The sequence below is a fragment of the Antechinus flavipes genome, chromosome 4, assembly GCF_016432865.1.
Source record: "Antechinus flavipes isolate AdamAnt ecotype Samford, QLD, Australia chromosome 4, AdamAnt_v2, whole genome shotgun sequence".
Classification (NCBI taxonomy): Eukaryota; Metazoa; Chordata; class Mammalia; order Dasyuromorphia; family Dasyuridae; genus Antechinus; species Antechinus flavipes.
This window is the reverse complement of record NC_067401.1, coordinates 23,078,537-23,102,589: the sequence shown is the minus strand read 5'-3', so window position 1 is coordinate 23,102,589 and position 24,053 is coordinate 23,078,537. Positions and strand designations below refer to the sequence as shown.

General features: G+C 44.4%; 1 protein-coding gene across 1 annotated transcript in view; it reads left to right on the top strand.

Annotated features, from left to right (window-relative positions):
* Positions 1–24,053, top strand: part of LOC127558739 (S-adenosyl-L-methionine-dependent tRNA 4-demethylwyosine synthase TYW1-like) — a 214,641-nt gene that overhangs the window by 168,995 nt on the left and 21,593 nt on the right. Inside the window, exon 14 of the mRNA XM_051992012.1 lies at positions 3,789–3,899. Coding sequence (XP_051847972.1) covers positions 3,789–3,899 — 111 coding nt within the window. The remainder of the gene's footprint in view (positions 1–3,788; positions 3,900–24,053) is intronic.

Sequence of the window (24,053 nt, the reverse complement as noted above, 5' to 3'; positions counted from 1 at the left end):
TGTTTCCTAAGTAATTTTTTTTTTTTTACCTTAGAACTTGTTTATTGATTATACATTTTAAGTTTCACTAAATTTTCTGATCTTGGGCTTATTTTAGATCCTGAATCCATTTTACTACTAGAGCATTTAAATCATAGAGAGCATCCATTTAGCCAGTGTCAGAAGCCGGCAAGGGAATTCTAGTCAATAGTTAAGCAGACATATAGGTTCATTAACTTGTCCTAAACTCAGAATTTACTAAAAAATTTTCTCCTTTTTTAAAACAAAACAAATTGAAGTTAAGATTAGATAGTTGCTAAGTGGGACTCGAGTTTTTAAGAGAAATACTTTAGAAACATTTGTTTTAAACATGTACTGTCCTTCATATACATACCCTAATCATAGTCACTAATAAGCCTGCCTTTCTAAATTACCTCTCATTTTCCCCAGAAACTCTTCAGTCAACCCATATTTGTTCAAACATTCACCTTTATTATTCAGGAATTTCCCTTAGTGTCCTAGGAATCCTGTCTTTGTTTAAAGAGGCATCTTTTGAGCTTCTCCATGACCTCATTTCATCTCCAAGGCTTCCTGTAGAAGCATTTTGACAGGATGTGCTGTGGCTATATAGCTAAGTGATTCTTAGAGGTCACAGAGGTTTTCAATTAATTCTCAGGGACTTTCTGGAGTTTCCTGAGTTAAAATACTAAGCTTGTTTATAATGACAGGAGAAAACATAAACCTGTGGACCAATGAAATGGGATCCTTGCCTGACTCATTGCGTTTTCAAAACAGTTCCCTGCCATCCTTTATTAGAAACATTGCTGCTGTCTGCCCCACTTGAAGTATCCTGGAAAAGCATTGGAGTATCCTGTAGGTAAAATAGGTTAGTGAGAAAGAACAGTGAGCTGTGAGCTAGTGGGTTTGGATTCAGGTTCTGAGGGGCCACTTAATTTAAAATTAAATTCCTGTCAGGAAAGTGCTTTAGAAAGGACTTCTAATGGTCAGCAGCTATTCTTGAGGTGGTTGTGGGAAAAGCATCTGTCATACCATAAGTGCTATGTGAGCTATTATTATAGTGAATCATCATCATCGTTATTAATCGAGGAACTGCTTTCAGAGAGGTGGTCCACTTTGCTCAGGAGATGTTACAGAGGAGGAGGGAACGTGGCTCAGCCCCAACTACAAGTGCGTTCTTGGCCTTCCTAGATTTGGGAATCTGCGTGAAGGCCACGGTTCAGGGTTCTCTTTCTACCAATAGTTACTGTCTTTGGGATTCCAAAAATCTTAAGTTCTTATTCAGCCAGTTTGTCACAAAGTGAAGAAAGTAGTTGTATTCCATCACTTCCTTTATTTATTTTAGATTATGGGTGAATGAAATGTAGATCGTGAAAAGGAAAGCAGTAATTAGGCATACTGGTGGTCTGGGAAAATCTGGTGTTCTGGGTAAGTGCTGCAGCCTGCCTGGAAGAAAGGAGCCGGGGAGGGCTCCTTGGTCGAGTCGCAGATGTTTGGATCCTGAGGTGCTGGTGAGATTCAGCAGCGACTGTGAGTGATGGATGAGCACAATTTCTACCTCCTCTAGCCCTCTCCTTTTCACCCCCTCCATCTCCCCTCCACTCCCCCCCAGCCTTGCAGATGGTGGGCGTTCCATCTTAAAAGCTTATTTTCCAATGTTGTAAAATTCCTCCTAAAAGATATTTTAGAGAGTTTCTTTTTGGAGTCATTTTTATCATTTCTTGGTGCCCAGTAGATTTTCTGCCTTACTCATTCTAAGACTCCCCGTTTCTCCAGTTGCTTTCAGTAGATTGGGCCCACGGTCCCCCTTCTTCCCACTAACTGGAGAGGTTTATTTTGTGTGTTTTGGTCGCTTATTTTGTCAACTTTGAAAACACCATAGAGAAGGGAGCCACCATAATTTGCATTCCTCAGAATGTGACCTGATTAGGGCTTTCTCACTTCTCCCATTCTGTGCACTGCATTTCTATCAATGAATCTGAAAATCTCATTAGATTTTTTGATTGCCAGCATTGCAGCGCCAAGGCACATTCATGGAAATGCTAGTTTACAACGTGCTCTCCTCACAACAGCCTTGTGAAATAGGTGGAATTACAGTTGTTATCTCATTTTACAGATGAAGAAAATGAGACCTAGGGTGAGTGACTTGGCTAGTGTTGCCCAGTAAGAACTGGGGCCTAAACCTGCGGTCTGCTGACCTTAAGATCCAGTGTTCTTTCTACTACTAGTTCTGAGCACCATAATTTAGGAATTTTTAAAATTTTTTAAAAAATGAGAAAGAAAACAAAAAGCAAGCAAACAAGAAAAAAAGTGAAAATATTATTTTGTGATCTACCCTCAGTCCCCATAGTCCTCTCTCCGGTTGCAGATGGCTCTCTTCATCACAAGACCATTGGAACTGGCCTGAATCACCTCTCTGATGAAAAGAGCCACACAGGAAGGATCTTTTAGAAATTAAGCAGGAGAATATCCAAAAAAGGATGACCAAGATGGTAAAGGACCTCAGAGCTGTTCCCTCAGGGACACTTTGAAGGAACTGGAAATGATTGGCCTGGAGAAGACAATACATGATAGAACTTGGTCTTCATCTTCAGATATTTGTAAGCCTGCTGTGTAGATGGGTTAGGCTTATTATTATTGACAATTTAAAGTCTCACTAAATTACCTGCCCTTTGGCTTATTTTAGATTTTGAACTGATTTTACTATTAGAGCATTTAAATCATAGAACATCCATTTAGCCAGTGTCAGAAGCCGGCAAGGGAATTCTAGTCAATAGTTAATAGTTAATTCTATTTGGCCTGAGGAGGTGAAACTGGGGTGCAGATTCCAGTGCTGCCCCCGGAGCAGCGTCCTCCCCTTGAGAGCAGTCCAGCAATGGAGAGGTTGGTCCTCATCAAGTGGAGACCATGTGATTTGGAGCAGGTCCATATGCCTGGGGGCTGGAGCGCTGGATGGGAAGTGGGATTTCGCAGGGCTCTTTTCATTCTCTTTTCTCAGAGGGTTTGGCAGGGTGGGACAAGAAGGAAATTCAGAGCTTTCATTTGAAACACTTGAGTCACTGGAGGTTCATTACTAGAAAGGGAGACTGCAATAATACCACAGGGTCATCTGCCTGAAGGAAGGGGGAGATTCAGAAATGAGCATTTTAAGTTTCCAAACAAGAACCATATAGTACAGTGAGGCTTCTTATCCTAGAGTCTATGAACTTCTTTTTTAAAAGTTCATATTATAAATTATAAGACATGTCACATAATGTTTTGTTATAAATAACAATATTATCTTATTAAAATGTTTTCTATTTGATATGCAAATGTTTATATATTATAACACTGAATATGGAAATACTTGTGTATAATTGCCTTCCTTTTGCATCCTATGTATATTCTTTTTTGTGCATTTAAATCCATTATTGTGAGAAGGGTCCCTTGGCTTCCCCAGGCTGACACCAAGCAGAACCAGCGCTGGTGGGTTGTTCCTTCTGTCGAGAGGGAAGGAGCCTTGGATGGAGCCTGAGAGTGAGATTTGAGTCTCGCTTCAGGACCAAGGCCCTCGCCCTGCCTGGGTCCCCTTACCCATCTGCTCTCGCTGCCCGCTGGATCCCACTCATGGAGTCGTCTTGAGAATGGTGTTGGGGGCTTCACTGCTCTCAGCTGCGGCTCTGCCGGCCCCCCTGCACTTTGGATTTTTCTCTGGGGGAGCCTCTGTAGTCTGAGGGGGTTTGGTGGCCCTGTCCAGGGGCCAGCTTTCTGGGACCTTTCCCTGTGCTGAGCCGGCCTTCTCTCTGTTTCAGCAACAACGTACCGTGTATCGCCTGACCCTGGTGAAGGCTTGGAACGTGGAGGAGCTCCAAGCTTATGCAGAGCTGGTGTCGCTGGGGGAGCCGGACTTCATCGAGGTGAAGGTAAGCCCGGCCTCGGGCAGCCCCAGGCCTAGTCCTGAGAGGGCTGGAGGGCTGGAGGGCGACTGTGTCGAGGCCTTTCTGCTGGGAAATACGAGGACTCCAGACTGGAGGATGAAAGCTACAGGTCTGGGAGCACCTGATTCAAGTGAGGAGCACTGCTTAATTACCTATTAAGGGCCTGATCAAGTGAGGAGCACTGGTTATTTATTTATCAAGGGCCTGATTCAAGTGAGGAGCACTGGTTAGTTATCTATCAAGACTCTTGCTTTGTGACATTACCTCAGTTTCCTCATCTGTAAGTTGAGCATTTTGGAGCTGGTGATCTCTGAGGTTTCTTTCAGCTCTCTATCCTATGTTATCTAATAGATATTTCTCAGGGGTTCTTAATGGATTCATTTCGATTTGGACACAAACACCAGCAGTTCCTTGCCCACTGTAATATAATTAAATCTGAAATAGCTATTGCTTCATGGTGGAATTTTGCTGTTATATAAATGAAATTTGTGCTTTGTAACCCCGGACAAATAATTACTGACCATCACTGATGACTAATAATTTTTAAGACTTTCTTAAACTTGTATTCACTTCTTAAGAGTTTCACCCCCCTCAGGGGAAGGAGTGGGACCCAGGATTTCAGATTCTCAGCTTTCTTTGATCATTGACTGGCCTACTCCATTAGCATCATTTGCTTCCATTCTCACCGACAGTGTCACTCCTCTTGGAAACATGTTCTCCTGCCATGGAACTTGGGATTGGATATTTGATTTTTTGGGTGGATCTATGAACTCATAGGTGTTGGGGCTCTCCCTCCTGTGGCCCTCTGTGAGTGTGGGGCCATGCCCAGTATGCCAGGGGCTGCATCTTGCTCTGGCGATGTTGCCCAGACACCAGTGGAGCAAGGAGGCCATCCCTGAGGAATGGGCCTTCCTTCTGACCAACCACCCTTTTGCCTCCTCCACAATCCTTCGTCCTTAACGTAGTGCCGCTGACTGGCCCCAGCGTGTTCCTTTCCCTTGTCCTTTGGGAAATGTGCAGTGTTATTTAGTGGAGATCACACCATTCCATGATTTGTGGCATTCACCATCTTGTGAAAGGTGGACCTTGTTTTTGTAGAGGGATAAGACACCCTAACAACGTTTGGGGGTTCCCAGGTTGTGTCGCAAATATGGTGAAAGAATTTGCAGTCCTAGTCTCCAAGGTGAGTGATGCTGAGAACAGTGGGCTAGGTTCCAGGAGGGAAAAAGCAGAGTGCTAAGGGGCAGAGGACAACTTTATCCAGCCTTCTACTATTGGCCTGTTAATTCTGTGGCCCAAGGATAGGGCTAGGGAGTAGACTCCAGAAGAAATAGTCTATTCAGACAGAGAGGACTGGTGAGACTTACATGAACTGATGCTAAGTGAAATGAGCAGAACCAGGAGATCATTATATACCTCAACAACGATACTGTATGAGGATATATTCTGATGGAAGTGGATCTCTTTGATAAAGAGAGCTTTAATTGATCAAAGATGGACAGAAGCAGCTACACCCAAAGAAAGAACACTGGGAGATGAATATAAACTGCTTGCATTTATGTTTTTCTTCCCAGGTTATTTCTACCTTCTGAATTCAATTCTCCCTGTGCAACAAGAGAACTGTTCGGTTCTGCAAACATATATTGTATCTAGGATATATTGTAACCTATTCAACATGTAAAGGACTGCTTGCCATCTGGGGGAAGGGATGGAGGGAGGGAGGGGAAAAATCGGAACAGTGAGTGCAAGGGATAATGCTGTAAAAAATTACCCTGGCATGCGTTCTATCAATAAAAAGTTATTAATAAAAAAAAAAGAAATAGTCTATTCAGAATCAGACAGATTGGCCATGGTAGTTCCCTGAGATAGAAAATCTAGAATCATTGACTTATTGCCAGAACAGAAGCCTCCCCCCCAAAACCAGGGGACCCCAAAATCATATTGCATCCATTTCCCCAAGAAGTTTGAGGTCATAACCAGCACTGTCCAGTTTCCCATAAGCGGTTGTCAAGTTTGACCCTTTTCTTCTGTTCCCCTGGGCCCAGCCTATCGTCTCTGTGCAATGCCCGTCCAACATGGATGGTGGGACCGTCTGGCTGATAATTGTACAATGGAGTTTAAAGGGCAGGGACTTGGGAAATCAAATGTTTCTGGTAGATGATGTGATGGGATTTTTAATACTCCTGAGCAGAAGTTTTCTTGACACTTACCCATCATATTTGTGTATGGGGGGGAGGCGATACATGTTTTTAATAGCTCAAATCAGGATTGACGAAGCCCAAATTTTTCCCTCCCAGTTGCTCGGCTGCCCTTTCGTTTGGAGAATAGCTTTAGCCCAACGCCCAGGCCTCTCCATCCTGGTCCCTGGGCACGTGTGTCTAGGTGTGTTTGCATATAGGATTTCAGCAGGCTGTAATTTCAAGTTGATGAAACACAAATGCTCCCTTGTTAGTTGATTGCAATTCTGATTTCACTCAGATTTCTTTTCCCACTTTTTGTTAAAAAACATCATTTAAGAATGAAACAAAAATCTTCCTCCTTTCCCCTTTTTTCTTTTAACTTGTTATTAAGGCAGGTGTACAGATATAAAAAACTCAAGTCTGCCGTGTTCGTCAGTGCACACGCCTGTTAGAACGAGTGTGGCGTTAGCCCTGGTGGGGGCTGCTTTCACCCCCTGAGACTCGTCTGCGGCTCCCACCACAAGGCCTCCCTTCCCAAGCTGAGGGGCCTTCCCCAGCCCCATGGCTTCTCCTGCACTTGTATTATCTGCATGCATTGGAAACGCTGAGAGATTGCATGGCTTCATACTTCAGCGGTGGAACTAATTTCAGCATTTTCTTCTGCATCTTGTGGTGGCAGCTGGCAACTAACCATATGCTCCGAGCAGGATGATCAATCTTTCATCGGAGACGACAGCTACCCACCACTGTGAGCCGATGCCACGCGAAGAATCCTGCGCCTGACGTCTCTCCCTCGGCCTCCCAAGGCAGTCAGAGGTTTCGGTAAATTATGATTTTCTTCTTTCTGAAGATGGTTACGTATTGAAATCAATGAATAGGATTAAAGGAGTGACTTTCTTGTCAAGTGCCCAACTGTGAATCTGAATTCATCAAGCTGCGTAGGCCTTGATAAAAAACATGGCAAAGATCCTCATTATTTCCCTTAAGAAGATGGTGATTTCATGGCCAAAGGATGCAAACTGATGCAGCAAGATTTATTTTCTGGATTAAAAAAACATGCAATTGTGCTTAAAACCAGCTAAATTGAATTCTTTTCAGAATGGATAAACATTGCTTTCTCAATAGTATTTTATTTTTCCAATTACACGTAAAGATAGTTTTCAGCCTTCATTTTTGTAAGATTTTGTTTTCCAAATTTTTTCCTTCTCCCTCCCTTGCCACCCCACTCCCCAACACAGCAAGCAATCTGATATAGATTATACATGTTGTCATTTCAAACCCATTTCCATATCATGTTGTGAAAGAAAAATCAAAACAAAAGGGAAGAAACCACGAGAAAGAAAAAGAAAGCAAACAAAAAAGGTGAAAAAGCTATGCTTGATCCGTATTCCGTCTCCTTAATTCTCTCTCTGACATTTTCCATCCCAAGTCTATCAGAATTGACTTGGATCATGATTTTGCTGAGAAAAGTGACCCTCCCTGGGATTGTTGCTGGGGTTGACTTTATTGTGATCTGGAAAAGGAGAAATTGCAGATTTGCCGATGATACTCTTCTTTACTGAGGGGTGAGATGCCAGCGTGGAGGAGGTATGGCCAGAGAGCTGGTGGGAACTTCAGATAGCGTGGTATAATCGTAGGCTTTGAACTGGGAAATGAGGGAACTAGAAAAGGGATCGAGGAGTCAATACAGTGTTGGCCCATAAAAATGGCAGCCTCATGGAGCTGCCACTGTTGTCTCTCCTCCTTTCCATCCTCTTCTCCCTTCTTTCTCTCTTCTCCTGTCCCTTCTTCTCTTCTTCTCCCTTCTCCTATCCCTTCTTTTCTCTCCTTTTTCCTTTCTTTTCTCTCCCTTCTCTTCCTTCTTCTTTTCCTCCTTTCCCTCTTCCTCTCCTTGCTTTTTTCCCTTTCCTAACCTTCCAGGACCTGGGCTTACTTTGGTAATGAGGCATCTCTTGGGGAGGGGGAGTTGCTCTTACCTCATTGGCCTCCAGGCCAAAAAGTCCAATACAGAGCCCCCTGACCATCTGGCTCCTCCTCCCAGGCCCACTGTACTGCCCCCCAAGTTCACTTAGCCCAGATCACAATACTTAATAAATGGGGTGCCCCAATTCCTCGCTGGGTCCTGGATGGCTCCTCTCCATGTTCTCTCTGTCACAGTCAGGCGAGATTCTGTCCAGCCCCTTTTGCCTTCCCGGCCTCCACGCCTTGGCTGAGACTCTTTCAGCCTTCTGAAATCTTTCCCTTTTTTCAGAGTTCAGATCAGCTCCCACTCTTTCTTGAAGACTTCTCAGAGCCTCCTCTTCACATTTCTTCAGTCCCTTTGTACTTATCGCATTTTGCTTTGAATTAGATTTGTTCATATGCGTGCTTTAATATGTGTCCCCTCCCCACTTAGAGGAGAAGTTCTTTGAGGGTCAGAGCTGGATTTCATCTCTTCCTTTCAGTGCCTAGAACAGTGCTTAGAGTACATGGTGCCTAATGAGTGTTGACATTTTTGTTCACGGTTGAACCAGCATTTATTGAGTGCCCAATATATACAATGACAGAAACATGATGGTCCCTGCCCTCTGTAAGCTTACATTCTATCAGGGAAAACAACAAGCACATGCGTAAATGTAAACAGTTGTGTGCAAGGATCAAATACCAGCGCGTTGGGTCACGGCTCTTCCCCGGTTCCGTTCCTGGGGAGCACACCATTGGCAGAGACACCGTTCCTAGAGGGACTCACGCTGATAATGTGCGCCCATTGCTGCTCTTATAAGTGTAACGCTGTCCTTAAACTCAGCTGTCTGGGAAACCAGACCTTCTGTCTCTGTCTGCCATGTGGAGAACGACTCTTGGATTGCTTTACGAGCTTTCCAGGGGCAGCAGAACATGGCGGTGGAGGCGGCTCGGGCTGGTGGCTCGGGTTTGACCCAGCTCCGCCACTGAGAGCTTTGTGGCCCTGAGCACCTGCTTCATCTCTCTTAACCTAAGTTTCTCCATCTGTAAAATGGGAATCTAGCACTTGTCCTGCTTCACAGACTTGTTGTGAGGGAGACCCTTGGAATGCTTCGGAGGGCCACATAAAAGCTGAGCAAATAATCCGTTTCTCAAGCAAAAATATAAAGAAACAGGCTTCAGCTGCAGCAAGGGGGCTGCACTGGTAGCAGCAAGGGCACATCCCCAAGGTGGAGAGGGGCTGGGCTTCCCAGGAGTTAGAGGCAGCCTTGATTCTAGGCAAGGGCCTGGATTGGGTCACCTTTTCAGAGAGAGACGGGGGGAGGGGAAGAGAGGTGGGGGAGGAGGAGAGAGAGAAACAGAGAAAGAGACAGAGACAGAGAGAGACACACACACACAGAGACAGAGACATAGACATACATACATACGTATACACAGAGACTGAAAGAGAGAGACAGAGACACAGAGACAGACACACAGACACAGAGACAGGGACAGAGACAGGGAGAGTGTGAGTGCTTTGTGCCCCATCCTTTGCTGCTGAGCTGGGCCCCGAGGGCTGTTTGAGCCCCCTGCCTGTGGTCCCTCCAGGAGCCGCTGGCTGAGCTCTGGCCCAGGCTTTGGGCCCCCGGACTCCCAGTAGCCGCCCCTTCTCTGCCACCTTGTGCTCCTGCCCTGGGTATTGGGGAGGCCGCCGGCTAGCTCACGGCTTTCGTGTCTGTCCTTAAGTGGCCACCTTGGCTCGGTTTGTGGCTCGGCGAGGGTGCTGTCGCCAGGACTCGCTTGGGCTTCGGTGCATGGCTTGGTCTCAGCTCGTGCTGCTGACCAGTGGGACCCTCCCTCAGCCAGGAGTGGAGGCCCCCCTGCAGGCCCTGGCCGGCCTGGCTCTTCCTCTCAGCCTCCTGCACTTATCCTGCTGTGTGGCTGCTCGGCCCTGGGCCCTGTCTCTCCCTCTGCAGACTGGAGCCCTCATCCTGCCTCTCTGTGTCCCCTCCGAGGGCCAGCCCGGCTGCTGGATCCAGAGCTGGTGGGGACCTTGGAGACCAGCCAGCCCGGCTCCCTCCTCTCCCAGGGAGTTAAGTGACCTAGCCAGAGCTCTGGGCCGAGGAGGCCCCTGACTTCCAAGCCTGAGACATGCAGTGGCCCGGGGGGTTTGCCTCCATTCCCTTTCATTCTGGGTTGTTCAGGGCTTTGTGGGGGTTGTGTGAAGATGCAGGATATTTTCTCATCTCTGAGAATAAAGCCGTGTTTCTGGTTTATGACCGTGAACAGTGGACTCCTGGGAGAAATGGTGCCTTATGTTCAGAGAGTCGTCGGACCTGAGGGATCGCCTTCCTCCCCTCCCCTCAATCGCCCCCCAGTCCTTCCCTCTGCAGATGAGACAGAGCCCACAGAGTGACTTTAGAGCTTGAAAACAGAAGAATCTGAGGAGACTTCAGTCTTGGATTGTCACTGGGGTCTGTCTGGTAGCAGATGTCAGGCTCAAGGGACACTTGCATTATTTCAAAGCTTAATTATGACTATTGCGAAACGGTTTGATCAGACAGTTCAGCAATCCAGTGGAGGTTCTTGGCAGAAACTGAAGAGTCAAAGATCAAAGTGGCCCCCAAGTTAAACAGCTCTTAGTTTGAAGGTGTTTTAGGGGTGCAAACTGTCAGGCCGAGAGGCCTGGGGCTCTTCGTGCTGAGGAGCCAAAGATCAGGCTCAGAATTAATTAAATCCTCGGAATTTGTTTTCATCTTTTTAAAAGATCTGATTTGGAGAAAACTCCCGGTTCCTTTTCCTTGGCAATATAACTGTATTCATTAGCATTACCAAGAACCTTTTGCAAACCTTTTTTGGTTTTGCTGCTGTGAGCGGCTCTAATAATAGGGTGGGTTCACTTGTCTGTTCCAAAGGCCCAGGGCAGGTGAAGTCTTCCACTTGGATATTGAAGACAAACGTGCCATTTGGAAATAGGTGACTGAAGAACGTAAAAGCTAGAAATAAATGTACGCGTGAGGAGAGATTTAAAATTGGGATTCTATAGGAAAAAAAGATTCAGACCTATTGGGGAAAATGGTGATCACCACAGTTAAAAACACACGTACAGTGAGCCAACAAAACATAGGACGGTAGCTGGTGGTTAAGCTATTGTTGGTTCTATGCACAGAGGGAAAACTTGGTGGTGAACAGCCTCAGTTACTGCACAGTAAAGGGAGGCGGGGCCTCCGGGGCAGCGCCTGGGCTGTGGCGACGAGGGGAGAGTTGGCTAAGCTGGGAAAATAGCATTTCTTCCTTTTGCACTGATGGGATAGAGGAGGGCATAAAAAAGTCAAGTGTCTGCAGGGAAAAAAATGGCACTTCCCTGTGTTGGGTAGACGTTTGCAGGCTTGTAAATTAGAGCAAGTGAGAAATGTGGAAGGTAAGGGAATTTGGAGGAGGTTTATTATCGGGATTTTTCATCGGTTCAGATTTACTTGACAGAAAAAAACAGGCTTAGAGATTTTTCAGACTAGCTAGGATAGTCTGCTAGCTGGTAGCGACAGATGACATAGAAGCCATAGATATTATAGCTGTCAGTGTAGATGTTATATAGACAGATGGCACAGGTGTAGATAACATAGATAGCCATATAGATAGTGTAGACAGATAATGTAACAGAGAGAGCAGAGATCAGATAATGTAGTTGTGTAACTAGATAGTATAGACAGATACCACAAATAGCTATATGGATATTATAGACAGAGAACATAGATAGCTATAGAAATAGTGTAGACATAAAGTAGCAGAGAGCATAGATCAGATAACATAGTTACGATGTTTATATATATATATATATATATATATATATATATATATATATATATGTAATTAGATAATATAGACAGATACCACAAATAGCTATTTAGACATTATAGACAGATAAGAGATATATAGCTAGATAACACAAATAGCTGTATAGATATTATAGATAAATAACAGCTAATATAGATAGCTATATAGATAGTGTAGACAGATAATGTAGCAGAGAGCATAGATCAGATAACATAATTATGTATCTAGGTAGTTATTCAGATAACGTAAATGACTATAGAGACTTATAGACAAATAACAGCTACGTGGCTAGATAACACAAATAGCTGTATACATATTATAGACAGATAACAGAGTTATATGGATGGTAAGTATAGACAGATAACCCAGTAGCATAGAGCTAGCTTAGATATTATAGATATCAAATAGGATAGATGAATGAAGCGTTAATTAAGCACTTATGTGCTAGGCATTGTGCTAAGCTCTGGGGAGGCAAATCTAAGTGAGGGACAAGGTCCCTGCATTATCCTCAAGATAGTTGAGGAAATTAGTTGGTATTTTGAAAGGCCTGGAGAATTTTTAAAATTCGACGAAGGATTTCGGAGTCCTCTCATATAAAGAGCCGAATTATCCCGAGCTGGAAGTTGAAGCGAATGGAGAAGCTGTGTGGAGTGGGCCGGGGAGGGGAGATGAGTCATGAAAATGGCGATTTTTCTTTCCGCTCGAACGACTGGGCTCCGAGTTGTTCCGCAGTTTTGAGTAAGCCTTCCCGGCGTTCGGCTCTTTGGAGTGATGCTGTGGGAGCTGTTTTCTGCACTGTAGGCTGTCCGTTTGTATTCATAATAAACACAAGCAGTTTTTTATTTGACTTTCAAATGGAGTGTATCAAAAAAAGGAAAGCTGGCATGAAAAGTAATAAAAGTTCATCTCTTGAATCTTAACTAACTCCTTCCAGAGGCATCTCCAGTAGCTTCCAGTCCCCAGGGCTGCTTTGTGGGCAGCAAAGTCACTCCACAGAACCACAGTGAGCACAGGAAGGCTGCAGGTGAGAACACGCCCTCCATCTCTCATGCAGGCGAACAGGTAGAGAGTGCCAAGAGGATGTCCTGCTGTTGTGGAAAGGACCAAAATGGGTGGGAAGGGTCCTGATCGGCTCCTAGTCCTTGTGTGATCTTGGCAAGGTCACTCAATTTCTCTGGGCCTCAGTTTACTTATCTGTAACATAAGAGGTTTAGAAAAGGTGTCCAGCTATAGCCCCTGAATGATGTACAGGGCATTGGGCTGGACACTGGGGGACACAAATAAGACATAGTCCTTGCCCTTGGAGCATTCATGGTATGGGAAGGTGAGGGAGGCCAGCCAGGTGCCCTGGTACAGTAAGCCTCAGCAAGAATACAGCCTCAAGCACTAACTAACTGGGTGAAGCTGGAAAAGTCTTTTACCGCTCACAGCCTCAGTTTCCTCATCTGTAAAATGGGGATAATAGCAACACCTTCCTCGGCAGGGCTTTTGTGAGGATCAAATGCCTGGCACATAGTTAGCCCACGAAACTGTTTACCTTAAAAATACTCAGGTACAAGAGCAAGCTGATAGAATGGCTGCCCAGGAAAAGTAAAGTAAATGCCAGAGGTTCTGAGGAGATAAAGCTCACTTCTAGACTGGAGTCAGAGTCGGGGAGAGCGAGGTGAGAAGAAGCAAAGCTTCGTGGATGAGAAGATGTAGGAGCGGACCCAGAATTCTGCAGGTGGAGATGGAAAATGTGCTTATGTGGAGCAGAGACACAAATGGATAGATGGTCTGGGTTTGGGCTCCATCATGGAGTGATGAAGGGGAATGGTGGGGGACATCGAAGGTTGCTCTGGAGGATTTGGACTTTTCTTGGTGGCCAGATGGGAGAATCGAGCCAGTTCCTGGCTCAGGAAGATGAGGCCAGAGCACCCTCAGTCTGGAGCCAGAAGGGACCTTCAGAGTCGGCCAGCCCCAGTGTTGGGTGGAGCCGATGAGAAAACTCCGGCCCAGAGAACCAAAGGTCAGGCAGTAGTGTCAGGGGCAAGGTGGAACCCCAGCCCGGGCCGTCTGCTTTCAGAGCCTGGGATTTTTCTGTCTCCAGCCTCCTTATTCAAACTCCTGCTTTTAGCTTGTTTCTCTTCTCACTTTTGACCTGTCACTTAAAATTCTTGTCTGTCCTTCCACTCTCTCCCTGCTTTTCTTCCCTCTTTTTAATTATCTTTGTATTTTTAAAGATTTTATTTAGAAGCCCAAGTAAACCACAACCGTAGCTGATGACAGGCAAATCATTCCAGGGACAGACCTTGGTCAAAGACAAGAAAAATAGCTTTGACATAAAAGAAATAGCCTCATTGACTTACAGAGCTCGCCCCACCCAAAGGCCTAGAAGCTCCATCAAAGTGTCTGCAGATTTTTCTCAAGCACTAGCACTCAAGATAAAATATTTTTCAAGCAATTTTTATTGGTTTTGTTTAATTATAAGTTTTACAGCTGTTTCCATTGTATTTTTTTGGTGGTGGTTGTATGTGTACAATATTTTGACTACATTATGGGTTAAATAGGCCTTTGTGGACTAGCAGGGGAGCTAAGCCACAGTAAATTATGTAGTTTGTATGGGAAGAGGAGGTTCTGAATTCCAAACAGCAGATTTACAATTCCAAGCCAATATTTCGACACCACCTGTCTGTTATTTCAGGCAGGGGCTGTCTCTCCCGAGAATCTCTTCCCTCTAGGGTGGGGGAACTTTCTTTAGAATGAGTGAGTGTGTATTGGGACAATCACTGTCCTTCACCTCTGACCTCTGCTAGGATGACCTAGGGCTTAATCTCGTCACATTTTAGCAAACAGTAGCTCTCCTTATTATCATTGTTTTTATTTTTATTGCAGAATGAACCTATTCTTAATACATTTAAACAATTTTATTATTGTCCAGGGAGATGATAATCAGTGATGGGACAGAGATTTCCTGGACAAATATCCAAAATAATATTTAATGAAATGTTTCAGGGAGTTTTAGAAACAATGAACATAGAATGAATCTCTCATTGAGGGCCATTTGTATATGGCTTCCATTGCGGTGCTCCCATTCCTTGCCCTTTGCAGCCCGGAGCCCACCTTCCTCCCTCAGCTGGATCTGTTTGCACTAGGGCTAGCACTTTTCTTAGGTGGCCTTCCCACCATTCCCCTTCTTGGCTGCATGTGATTCTACTGATCCTCTCCCTTGGCCGCCATCGCTTGCCGCTCCCCTCTGAGGTTTATGTTCAGCTCCCTTCTCATCCTCCTCCCTATTATCCCTTGGTGTGTCTTCAGGTCCCTCCTCATGCCCAGGACTTCTTGTCTCTCCTGAGCCTCGGTCCTGCCGGCTGCTGCTTCACACGCTAACTGGACGTCCAGTGGGTGCAGAACAGAACTCTGGGTCCTGCCCCAAGCCCCGTCCTCTGCCTTTTGGGGCATCCCGGTCACCCCGGGTGGAAGCTGGAGGGCCATTCATCATCAGCTCATCCTTCCTCAGTCCCCAGGTCTAATTAGGAGCTGAATTTTATACCTAATTGAGAAACGGGGGGAGGCAGGAGGCAAACCTCAGTGAGCGGTCAGTGTGTCTAGCCTTTCAATAAAGCATCTGTCCCGAGGAGAGCCATGAAGTTGGCAAATAAACGCGAAGTTTTCTAGTTCTCTGGTGAGCTGAACCTAAAAATCCAGCCTTCTCCCAAGGATTTGACAAAGAATTATTTCCTTTTTGCTTCTAGTCATTTATTTAACTAGACAGAAGGCTCCTTGGAGTGAAATCAGAGAAAGGAGAATAACCTTACTCAGCAAGAAGCGAACAGACACAGAGGGGCAGCTGGTGGGTCGGCACTGACCGCTCCCAGTGGGGAGGGCAGGCAAGATTTCAACTCCCAGAGTCACATGGTACAGCCCCCCAAGAGTCTGCAGTTTCACCTCACCACCTTCCTTCCTGTTTGTACATTTTCCAAAGAAGGCCCTTCCCCTCAAACCTCCCCCGCTGTCCTTTCCTTCCCCCTCCTTCTTTACCCCTTACTTTCCTTCCCTCCCCCCTGTGGAGTTGAGGTACACCTACCCAGAGCAGTTACTCGAGCCAATGTAGAATGGCCCAAGGGTTTTTGCAAATGTTTGTGGCTGTGAATCCAGTGTTTCTTTTGGACAGACCCCTAAACATGAGGCTCTTAGTACTGACATGGTTCACTTGTTCAGAGGGAAGCCACTGTTTAGGGTGAGACTTTCTAAGCCTTTTATTTTCCTGGACTCCTTTGGCAGACCCCCTTCTCTCAGAATTCTGTCTTTAATGGCATAAAATCAAATACAAAGGAAACTAATTCTATAAAAACAAAGTAATTTTTCCCCCATTCAAGGTCATGGACTCCCCCAAATTTAGCCATGGATCCCAAGTGATTCATGGACTTTAGATTGTTTTAGGGGAACCCCAAAGTTTTGGATTTCATGAAGTTCAAAAAGCCTCGTGATTGGGGAAAGAAAACGTACTGGTTATTGGCTCAGAGAAAAGCTGCGAATCAGTCCCACTGACAGCACTTACTTCGAGCCCCCCAGCTGTGTGTCCTCGCATCCCATTGGACTGGGAATACAGCATTTATGGACACGAGTCCCAAGAGCCATTCCCGCATCCTGGAGCCTTCTCTGGTTCCTGCCCTTCACAATCAGAGTTCCAAGAGATTGACCATTGACCTGCTGCTTGGGGACACGGTTCTGATGTAATTCCTCAATCCAGTGGTGAGGAGGTGAGACAGCGGTGGGATGGGAGCAGACAAGTGTCTGTGGAATGGTCCGGCCTGCTCCCCCAGGGGCAGGTCCTGCCTCCCCAGCATCCCCTGCATCTCCTCTCTTCTGCTTGCGGTGTCCCCCCTTTCATCCGGCCTATTGTCCCGACTGGGCTCTCCAGGCCACTTTGGCCCATACACCCCTCTGCTATCAGACTGAAGGGCCAGCTTATCCGAGCCTCCGCTGGGCAGGGTCTGCTGATAGCCAGCCATGGTGCCACCGGCGAGTTCTGGTGGATCGACTGATTCTTTAGCTCATTTTGTTTCTAGGATAAAATGCAAACTCCTTGGCTTAACTTTTCATCATCCGGCTCCAGCTTACCTTGCAGGCCTATTGTTTCTTACTCTCCTTCATTTGCTCAAGTCACATGAATTTTTTAAAGCACCTACTATATGTCAGAGCCTGACTGGGCTAGGAAGTGGAGATAGGAAGACAAAAATGAAGTCCTTGTCCTCAAGGACCATGTATTCCAATAATAATAATAATAATAGTGATCATGAGGATGATGATGGTAGGATTAAGAATGACAGGTAAGATTATGCTATTACAGATATCACAATTCTCACCACAACCCTGGAAGTTAGAGGCTATGATTCCTCTCCCCCTCCCCCAAATTTACAATTTAGGAAACAGAAGGTGAGGGACTAGTCTAAATTCACACAGCTAGTCCAGAGCTGGATTTTGAAGGAATAAAGGCGCTTCACATATTGTATGTTGAACACAGGACACGAGCCCTTAGTTAAGTTTATATAAAACCTGACCGGAGAGTATAATCAGTGGTATTTCTCTCTGTGTGTGTCCAACTGCCTTTTAGACATCTCCAACTGGATGGCAAAGAGATATACTTTTTAAATATCCATTCTTTTCTCCCCAATTATTTTTTACATTTTTATTTAAAGTTTTGAGTTCCAATTTCTACCCTTCCTTCCCTCTTCCCTTCCTGAGATGATAAGCAATCAGATGTAAGTTATACATGTATAATTATGTAAAACATTTCCATGTTAAGTCATTTTGGAGGTCTTAAACTAAGTAAGTCAAAAATGAGCTCATTGTCATTCCCCAAGTCCGCCCTCATCATAATTTACTATAGACTTCAGTTCTTTCAGGCTAGGAGTTACCCAGGATTCTTCATCGTCTACTCCCCAAGTCCCACTGCCTGCTGATTTCACCTTGGCATCCCTCTGACAGTGTCATCCCCTGTTACAGACCCTCATTTCCTCATGATCTCAAGGCCTGCTGGAGAGTCTTCTTATCCCAGATCTCTCCCTGCTCCAACTCATCCTTCCTTTGACCACTAAAATGATTTTCCTAAAGCCCTAGTGTCACCTTCTCAGTAAACTCCAGTGGTGACTCCATTGCCTCCAAGATGAATTATAAAATGCTCTGTTGGGCCTTAAAAGTCCTTCCTAGCCCACATCCAGTCTTTTCCCACCTTGATCTCCAACATGAGCTCTTGATTCAGTGATGCTGGCTTCTTGGTCACACTCTTGGCCCTGGGCATTTTCTCGAGCTGTCCCTCATTTCCTCAATGCTCTCCTCTCTCCAGTCTGATTTCTGACCTCTCTGACTTCTGTTAAATTCCAACTAAAATCCCATCTTTTACAGAAAATCTAGCCCAGCCCTCTTAATTTGAATAATTTCCTTCTATCCCTTCCTTCCTATTTATCTTGTACATAGCTTGCTTTGTATAGATTTATTTGCATGTTGTCTTCCCTATTAAATTGTTAACTCCTTGAGAGCAGAGACTATGTTGTCACTCTTGGCATCCCCAATGCTTAACACATAGTAGGTGCTTTATATATGTTTGTTTGTGTGTGTGTGTGTGTGTGTGTGTGTGTGTGTGTGTGTGTATTCCTTTCAGAGAGATCTCATTTCAGAGGCAAAGCTTATATTCCTCAGGTCTTTATCAAAACTAATTCTAATTCATAGAGATATTGGAAAACTTGTTTTTCAGCTGATTTCTAGTCTTCTGAGTGGCTGAAAAATGCTAACTATTCTGCAGGAATTTCAGATTAGATTAATAGAGAGGATCAGCTTCTTTTGTTCAAGGGCCAGTGGTTCAGTGCTGTGAAAAAGTGTGTGGGGTTAGGCATTTTTTCACTGGAAGAATAATGAAGTCAGCCCCCTCTTTCTCCATCAGACTAGGAACAAGAAGCAAAGCAATTTTTTAGGTCATCCCAGGAGGCCCTTGATCTTTATAGTCAATTTTAGTTAGGATACCAAATAAAATAGACGGAGCCCAGAGTCCTGAATTCCTAATAGAGTTATTCTCAGGCAATGACAGTGAAAATGATCTCTGGACCTTGATCTCCTGAAAGCAAGGTGATTTGCCAGCAATTCACAAGGTTGTAACATTGCGTTTCCTATTTGAAGGAAGACGTACCAACTGGAAAGTGTGAATAGAACAGTTCCCTTTATGGATAGCTTCCTTGAGATTTGCTTGTTGTTTGAGTTTAACAGATTAAAATTTTCCAAGTCCTTTCTTATTTCACTTGATTCTCACAATAACTGCCTCTGACTTAGATGCTATAGATGTAATCATCCTGATTTTTTTAAAAACTGTATGACTTTAATAAATGTTTTGTAGGTGAATTTGATTGAACCTTTAAGATCTCATATGATGAGTGATGGAGCTTCCAAGTCAAAATTAAAATTGCCCTTGTCTTCAGTAATTTACATTCCGCTGGTGCGGAAAGAGCATGAATTGTCTAGACTCTCATTGTCTGGCCTTCTACTTTCCCTGCTGACTCCGTGAGGCCTCCAAAATTTCCAGATTCTTGTCCATTTTGTTTTTGGAAAATGATTTTTTGAGCCCAAGTGTATGACTTTACTTTTGTCCCTATTGAATTTCACGTTGGTAGATTCAACCCAGTGCTCTAAGCTACCAGAATCTCTTTGGGTCCTGATTCTTCCAATCATCTTCTAATTTGATAAACATGCTATTTCTGCCTTTATTTAAAAAATATTAACTGGCACAGAGCTAAGCACGATGCCTGGGACCCTCCACTAGAGATCTCTTGCCATATTGACATTGAAGACTCTTAGAGTGATCCTTCAGTCAATTTCAAAAAACAACAGTAACAAATATTATTATATTATTGCCTAGCCTTGTTTTTCTATCTTGTCTAAAAGTATGACAGATTTTGTTAAATGCTTCACTGACATCCAAGTAAATAATATCTAGTACTTTATTAACCTCATAAAAGAAAATAAGTGAGTCTGTATCTTGTCTTTTTAAAAAATAGTATTTTATTTTTTCCCAATTATGTGTAAAGACAATTTTTAACATTAATGTTTAAAAAAACTTTGAGTTCCAAATTATCACTCTCTCCCCCTCCTAACCCGCTGAGCAAGCTGATAGAGGTTTTGTATGGGTTGTCATGTAAAATACATTTCCATATTAGTCATGTTGTGAAAGAAGAAATAGACCCAAAGAAAAGAACCATGAAAAAAAATCAAATGAAAATAATATGACTTGTCTTGATGAATCCAGGCTGGCTCTTCGTCCAGTGTCGGCCTGTAGGCAGGGGCGCACGGTGGGCAAAGTGCCCATTCTAATTCTGGTACTCAGAGGTGACCCTTATAGACGACTTTCAGGTTTGTAAATTGCTTTGCATATATTACCTCTTGCACAGTGATTTGATTCTCGCAACAGTCCTGGGAAGTTAACGGTATTAGCTTCATTTTACAGCTGAGGAAACTGAGGCAGAGATTGAGTGACTTGCTCAGGGATACATAAAAAGTCTGAGGTAAGGTTTGAACTCAGGTCTTCTGACTATTCATCCATTAAAAGAAGTTCTAGTTCCTTAGTGTATGTTAGCTTAAATATGCGTTGACAGCATTAGCCATTTTAGCGACCTACCTACCCAGCATGAAAGCATTTGTAGGCGGGCCTTCTTCTTTGGCTCCTAGAGACGTGACTGGCAGTTTTGCTTGCTTAAAGAATGCTGACTTGAACCCATTTGTTTTCCCTTAAATGACTTAAAAAAACCCAAAAAACAAAAAAAAAACAATTAGGACCAGCCGATTCCCTCTATCATGATAATGTCTGGGGCGTCTCAGTCTCCCCATGATAGCTAAGTTGTCCCATCAAACTTTTCCCGCACGTAATTATTATGTCCGACAGGCTGTGATTTGACTTGTAGGAGACCTCTTAGTATAGAGCCCCCACTCTTCCAGAGCTGTGCTTTCCCACATTAACCCTGTTGGCCATCATCCTTGATGGCCGCTGTTCCCTTACAGGAGATCGCTTAAAGTAGCAGTGGTCATCAGTGCAGCGCGGCTGCATGTAGACTTCTCGGCTTGAGTTTGTCAGTGGATAGAGCAAATCGCTTCCTTCCCAGAGCCCCCCTGCATTACAGGTTTTTATGTATAATTCAGTCATTGTAAGTGATATTTAAATCCAAGAAAAGTACATTTTTATTACAATGCATCTGACATAGCAGCAGATCATTCCTTGAAGCTTTCTATCCACTTGGAGGGATGAAATCCACACTTAATTTTTTTCCATCCACTCTGCTTTTGTTCACTGTAGGTCAGATATTTTGATTCACAGTTTTTTTTTTTTTTTAATCATTCCATGTAGAACTTGGTTTAATGAATTTATAATCGATGGCTTAGAAGGGAGACTATTTCTTCTTCAGTTATAATGAACATGGTAGCCTGTGGTTTATTTTCAGCAGAGCATTGAAAACCAGCTCATTTTCAATGAACCGGCCCCTGTGCTAGACATCTGGATCAGTGCAAGCCGGGCAGCCCAGGATTCATCTCAAATCCAGTCTTGCCCTGCATTAGGATGATTGCCCTGTCATAGGCTACTCAGAGACCATCCAACCAAAACACCTTTCCATCTCTGCTTGCTTAATAAAGGTAGAGAAAGGCCACGCTGGGTTTAGCTAGATTGACCTCTCCATCTTCCACGAGATTTTTTCAGGATTAATTCATCCGAGGCCTCCCTAAGAAACACTGATTTGCAAGATTTTACCGTGATGTTATTTTTGAAGCAGGAAACAAAATTGGAATCTCTTACCTCCTGAAATGTTTGGGTCACCTTGGCCTTGGCATCCGCCTACTTGGACAGAGGGTAAACTAAAAATAGGTTCACGAATGATGCTTTTGTAGTCAGTGCGCCTTTGCAGGTAGGTAGCGGACAAGAGGATGAGCCACAGAAGGAAGGGGAGTTTTGAATATCAACTACAGCCTTACTTTCGCATTTCTTTAAACCAAATAATTCTAACTAAATGGGACCCAGCAACACTGTGCAGATACTGTTGTGGTGCAAATTATTGGAACATGATTTCTTAGAACTTTTCACCTTCCTTCCAACCTTCCCTCTCCTCGGTTATGTCTCATGAGGAACCATCATTCTCTTGGTGAACTGACCAGCTGCTAAGTCCTACAGATTCTGTCTCTAACATATCTGAAATTAGAGGCAACAGAGAATAGTGGATGGGACATTGGACTCGGAGGACTGAAGGTCAGGGTCCAGATGCTGCCTCAGTCCCTGAATCGCTCTGGGGCTCAGTTTCCTCTTCTGTCAGAGAAGGGGTTGGAATTGATGGCCTCTGATCCCTTGCATCCTCCCCCTCCTCTCCACCCTCAATTGTGGCGTATTCAGGCTCTTGCTGCCTCGTACTGGTCTCCCCATTCCAGACTGCCCTGTACAGTGCCGCCGGTGAATTCTTCCTGCTCTCATTATTCTCTTCTCTAGACTATTTCTTTCACTTTGTCACCTCCACTCTTCAGTGGTTCTCCAAGGGGTCCTGACCTGGGAAATGTCATGTGCCAGGTTTTTATGGAGGAGATAGAGGAAGGGTAATTATGGCTCAGGTGCTACAGAGCGAGATGGAGGAGGACAGGCTCTTGGGACCCTCGAGGGGATGCTTAGAAATCCTCAGATCTCAGAAGTCCCTTGGAGGCAGACTTCTTGGATAAACTCTTTAGAATAAGCATTTATGTGGCACCTACTATGTACCAGACACCGATAAACACTTTACAAAGATTCTCTTGTCAGTCCGGCATTAAAGGCCAGGCATAGGTTGGTAGAGAAGAAGGAGCCCCGAGTCTGGACACGAGACCATGCAAGTCCTAGGTCTAATTTCTGCTTGTGTAGCTCTGGGGCCCACCACTTCCCCTCTTGGACCTCAGTTGCCTTTTAAAGTGAGAGGTTTGGGTGGACTCCTTTCCAAGGTCCCTTCCAGCACTGACAAGCAGCTCCTCTCCTTGGCCCTTCTCCTTGGCCTCCTGCTCTGTGGGCCTCCTGTTCCATGGGCCTCCTGTTCTGTGAGCCTCCCTGGCTGGCTTGGTCTCTTACAATTCTTTTCCTGCATTTCACCTTTTAGCACTGTTGGACTTAGAGAGCCAGCCTAGATACAGGGAGATCCAGATATAAGTCCATCTTCTGCCACACAGTCCATTTTACAGATGGACAGCTTTTGTCTCATGCATACAGCAGGCGCTCAGTAATAGTTTTAAAAAATGAGTGCCGTAGAGCTCGAGCTAGTTGATCTCCCTTGTCCCTTCTAATTTTTTTGTTTGAGAGAGGAAGAAACAGGTGGTTTACCACAAATCCTGGACCAGAGCAACGGCTGGGGTATTTACAGGTGAGGAAGATTAAGATATGTTGGAACTGCAGCGAGTAACCCAATTCTAGGAAGTTTCAGTGAAGAGGATTTGATAAGGCTGAAAGTGGGGTTGGCGCCAGATGGTGGAAGGCATTAGAAACCAGGTCTCATGCGGGCGAGACTGGACGCTTCTGACCCCTAACCTGATCACAGTAAAGTGTCTTTCCTTTAGAGTGAAGTATTTTTAAGCGGGTAATTAAGTTTGACATTGACCTAGGTGAGTCTATAAATTTCAGCTGATGGGGCTGTTGGAAGAGAGACCAGATTGCTCTGAGACTTTTTTTTTGTCATTAGTTTTTCTCTGCACCTCCATTCCCTGAGGGAGGAGGCTAAAACCCCATTTCCTTTATTTCTTCTCAGGATGTGCTGAGAGTGTGGAGTAGCAGCAGCTATCACCACTAGAATTTCAGTTCAGTGAAAAGCATCTTGACAGTGCCGTTGGATTTACATTAATTGGATTTGACCGGTGTGGGAAATGACAGAAGGGAAAAAGACTTTATGCGTTTTAAAGTAAATGTTTTGAAATATATTAGCAGACACACTGGTTATGGACTTTATTGGTTTAATTAATTAATTTGACTTTTAAAAGTTGAGCCGATGTGTTCTGCATCCCACTGACCTGATTTCCATTGTTCCTTGAGAATTAATCAACTTTCTAAAAACTTTGGAAATTTCCATTTGTTTCCTTTATTGTTTCAATAAGTCTCTAAAGTTTTTTAAAGTTGTGATTTACACAAATAAGGAGTTATTTAACATTTATTTTTTTCTGCATATGAGATCTATATGTACCTTGATAT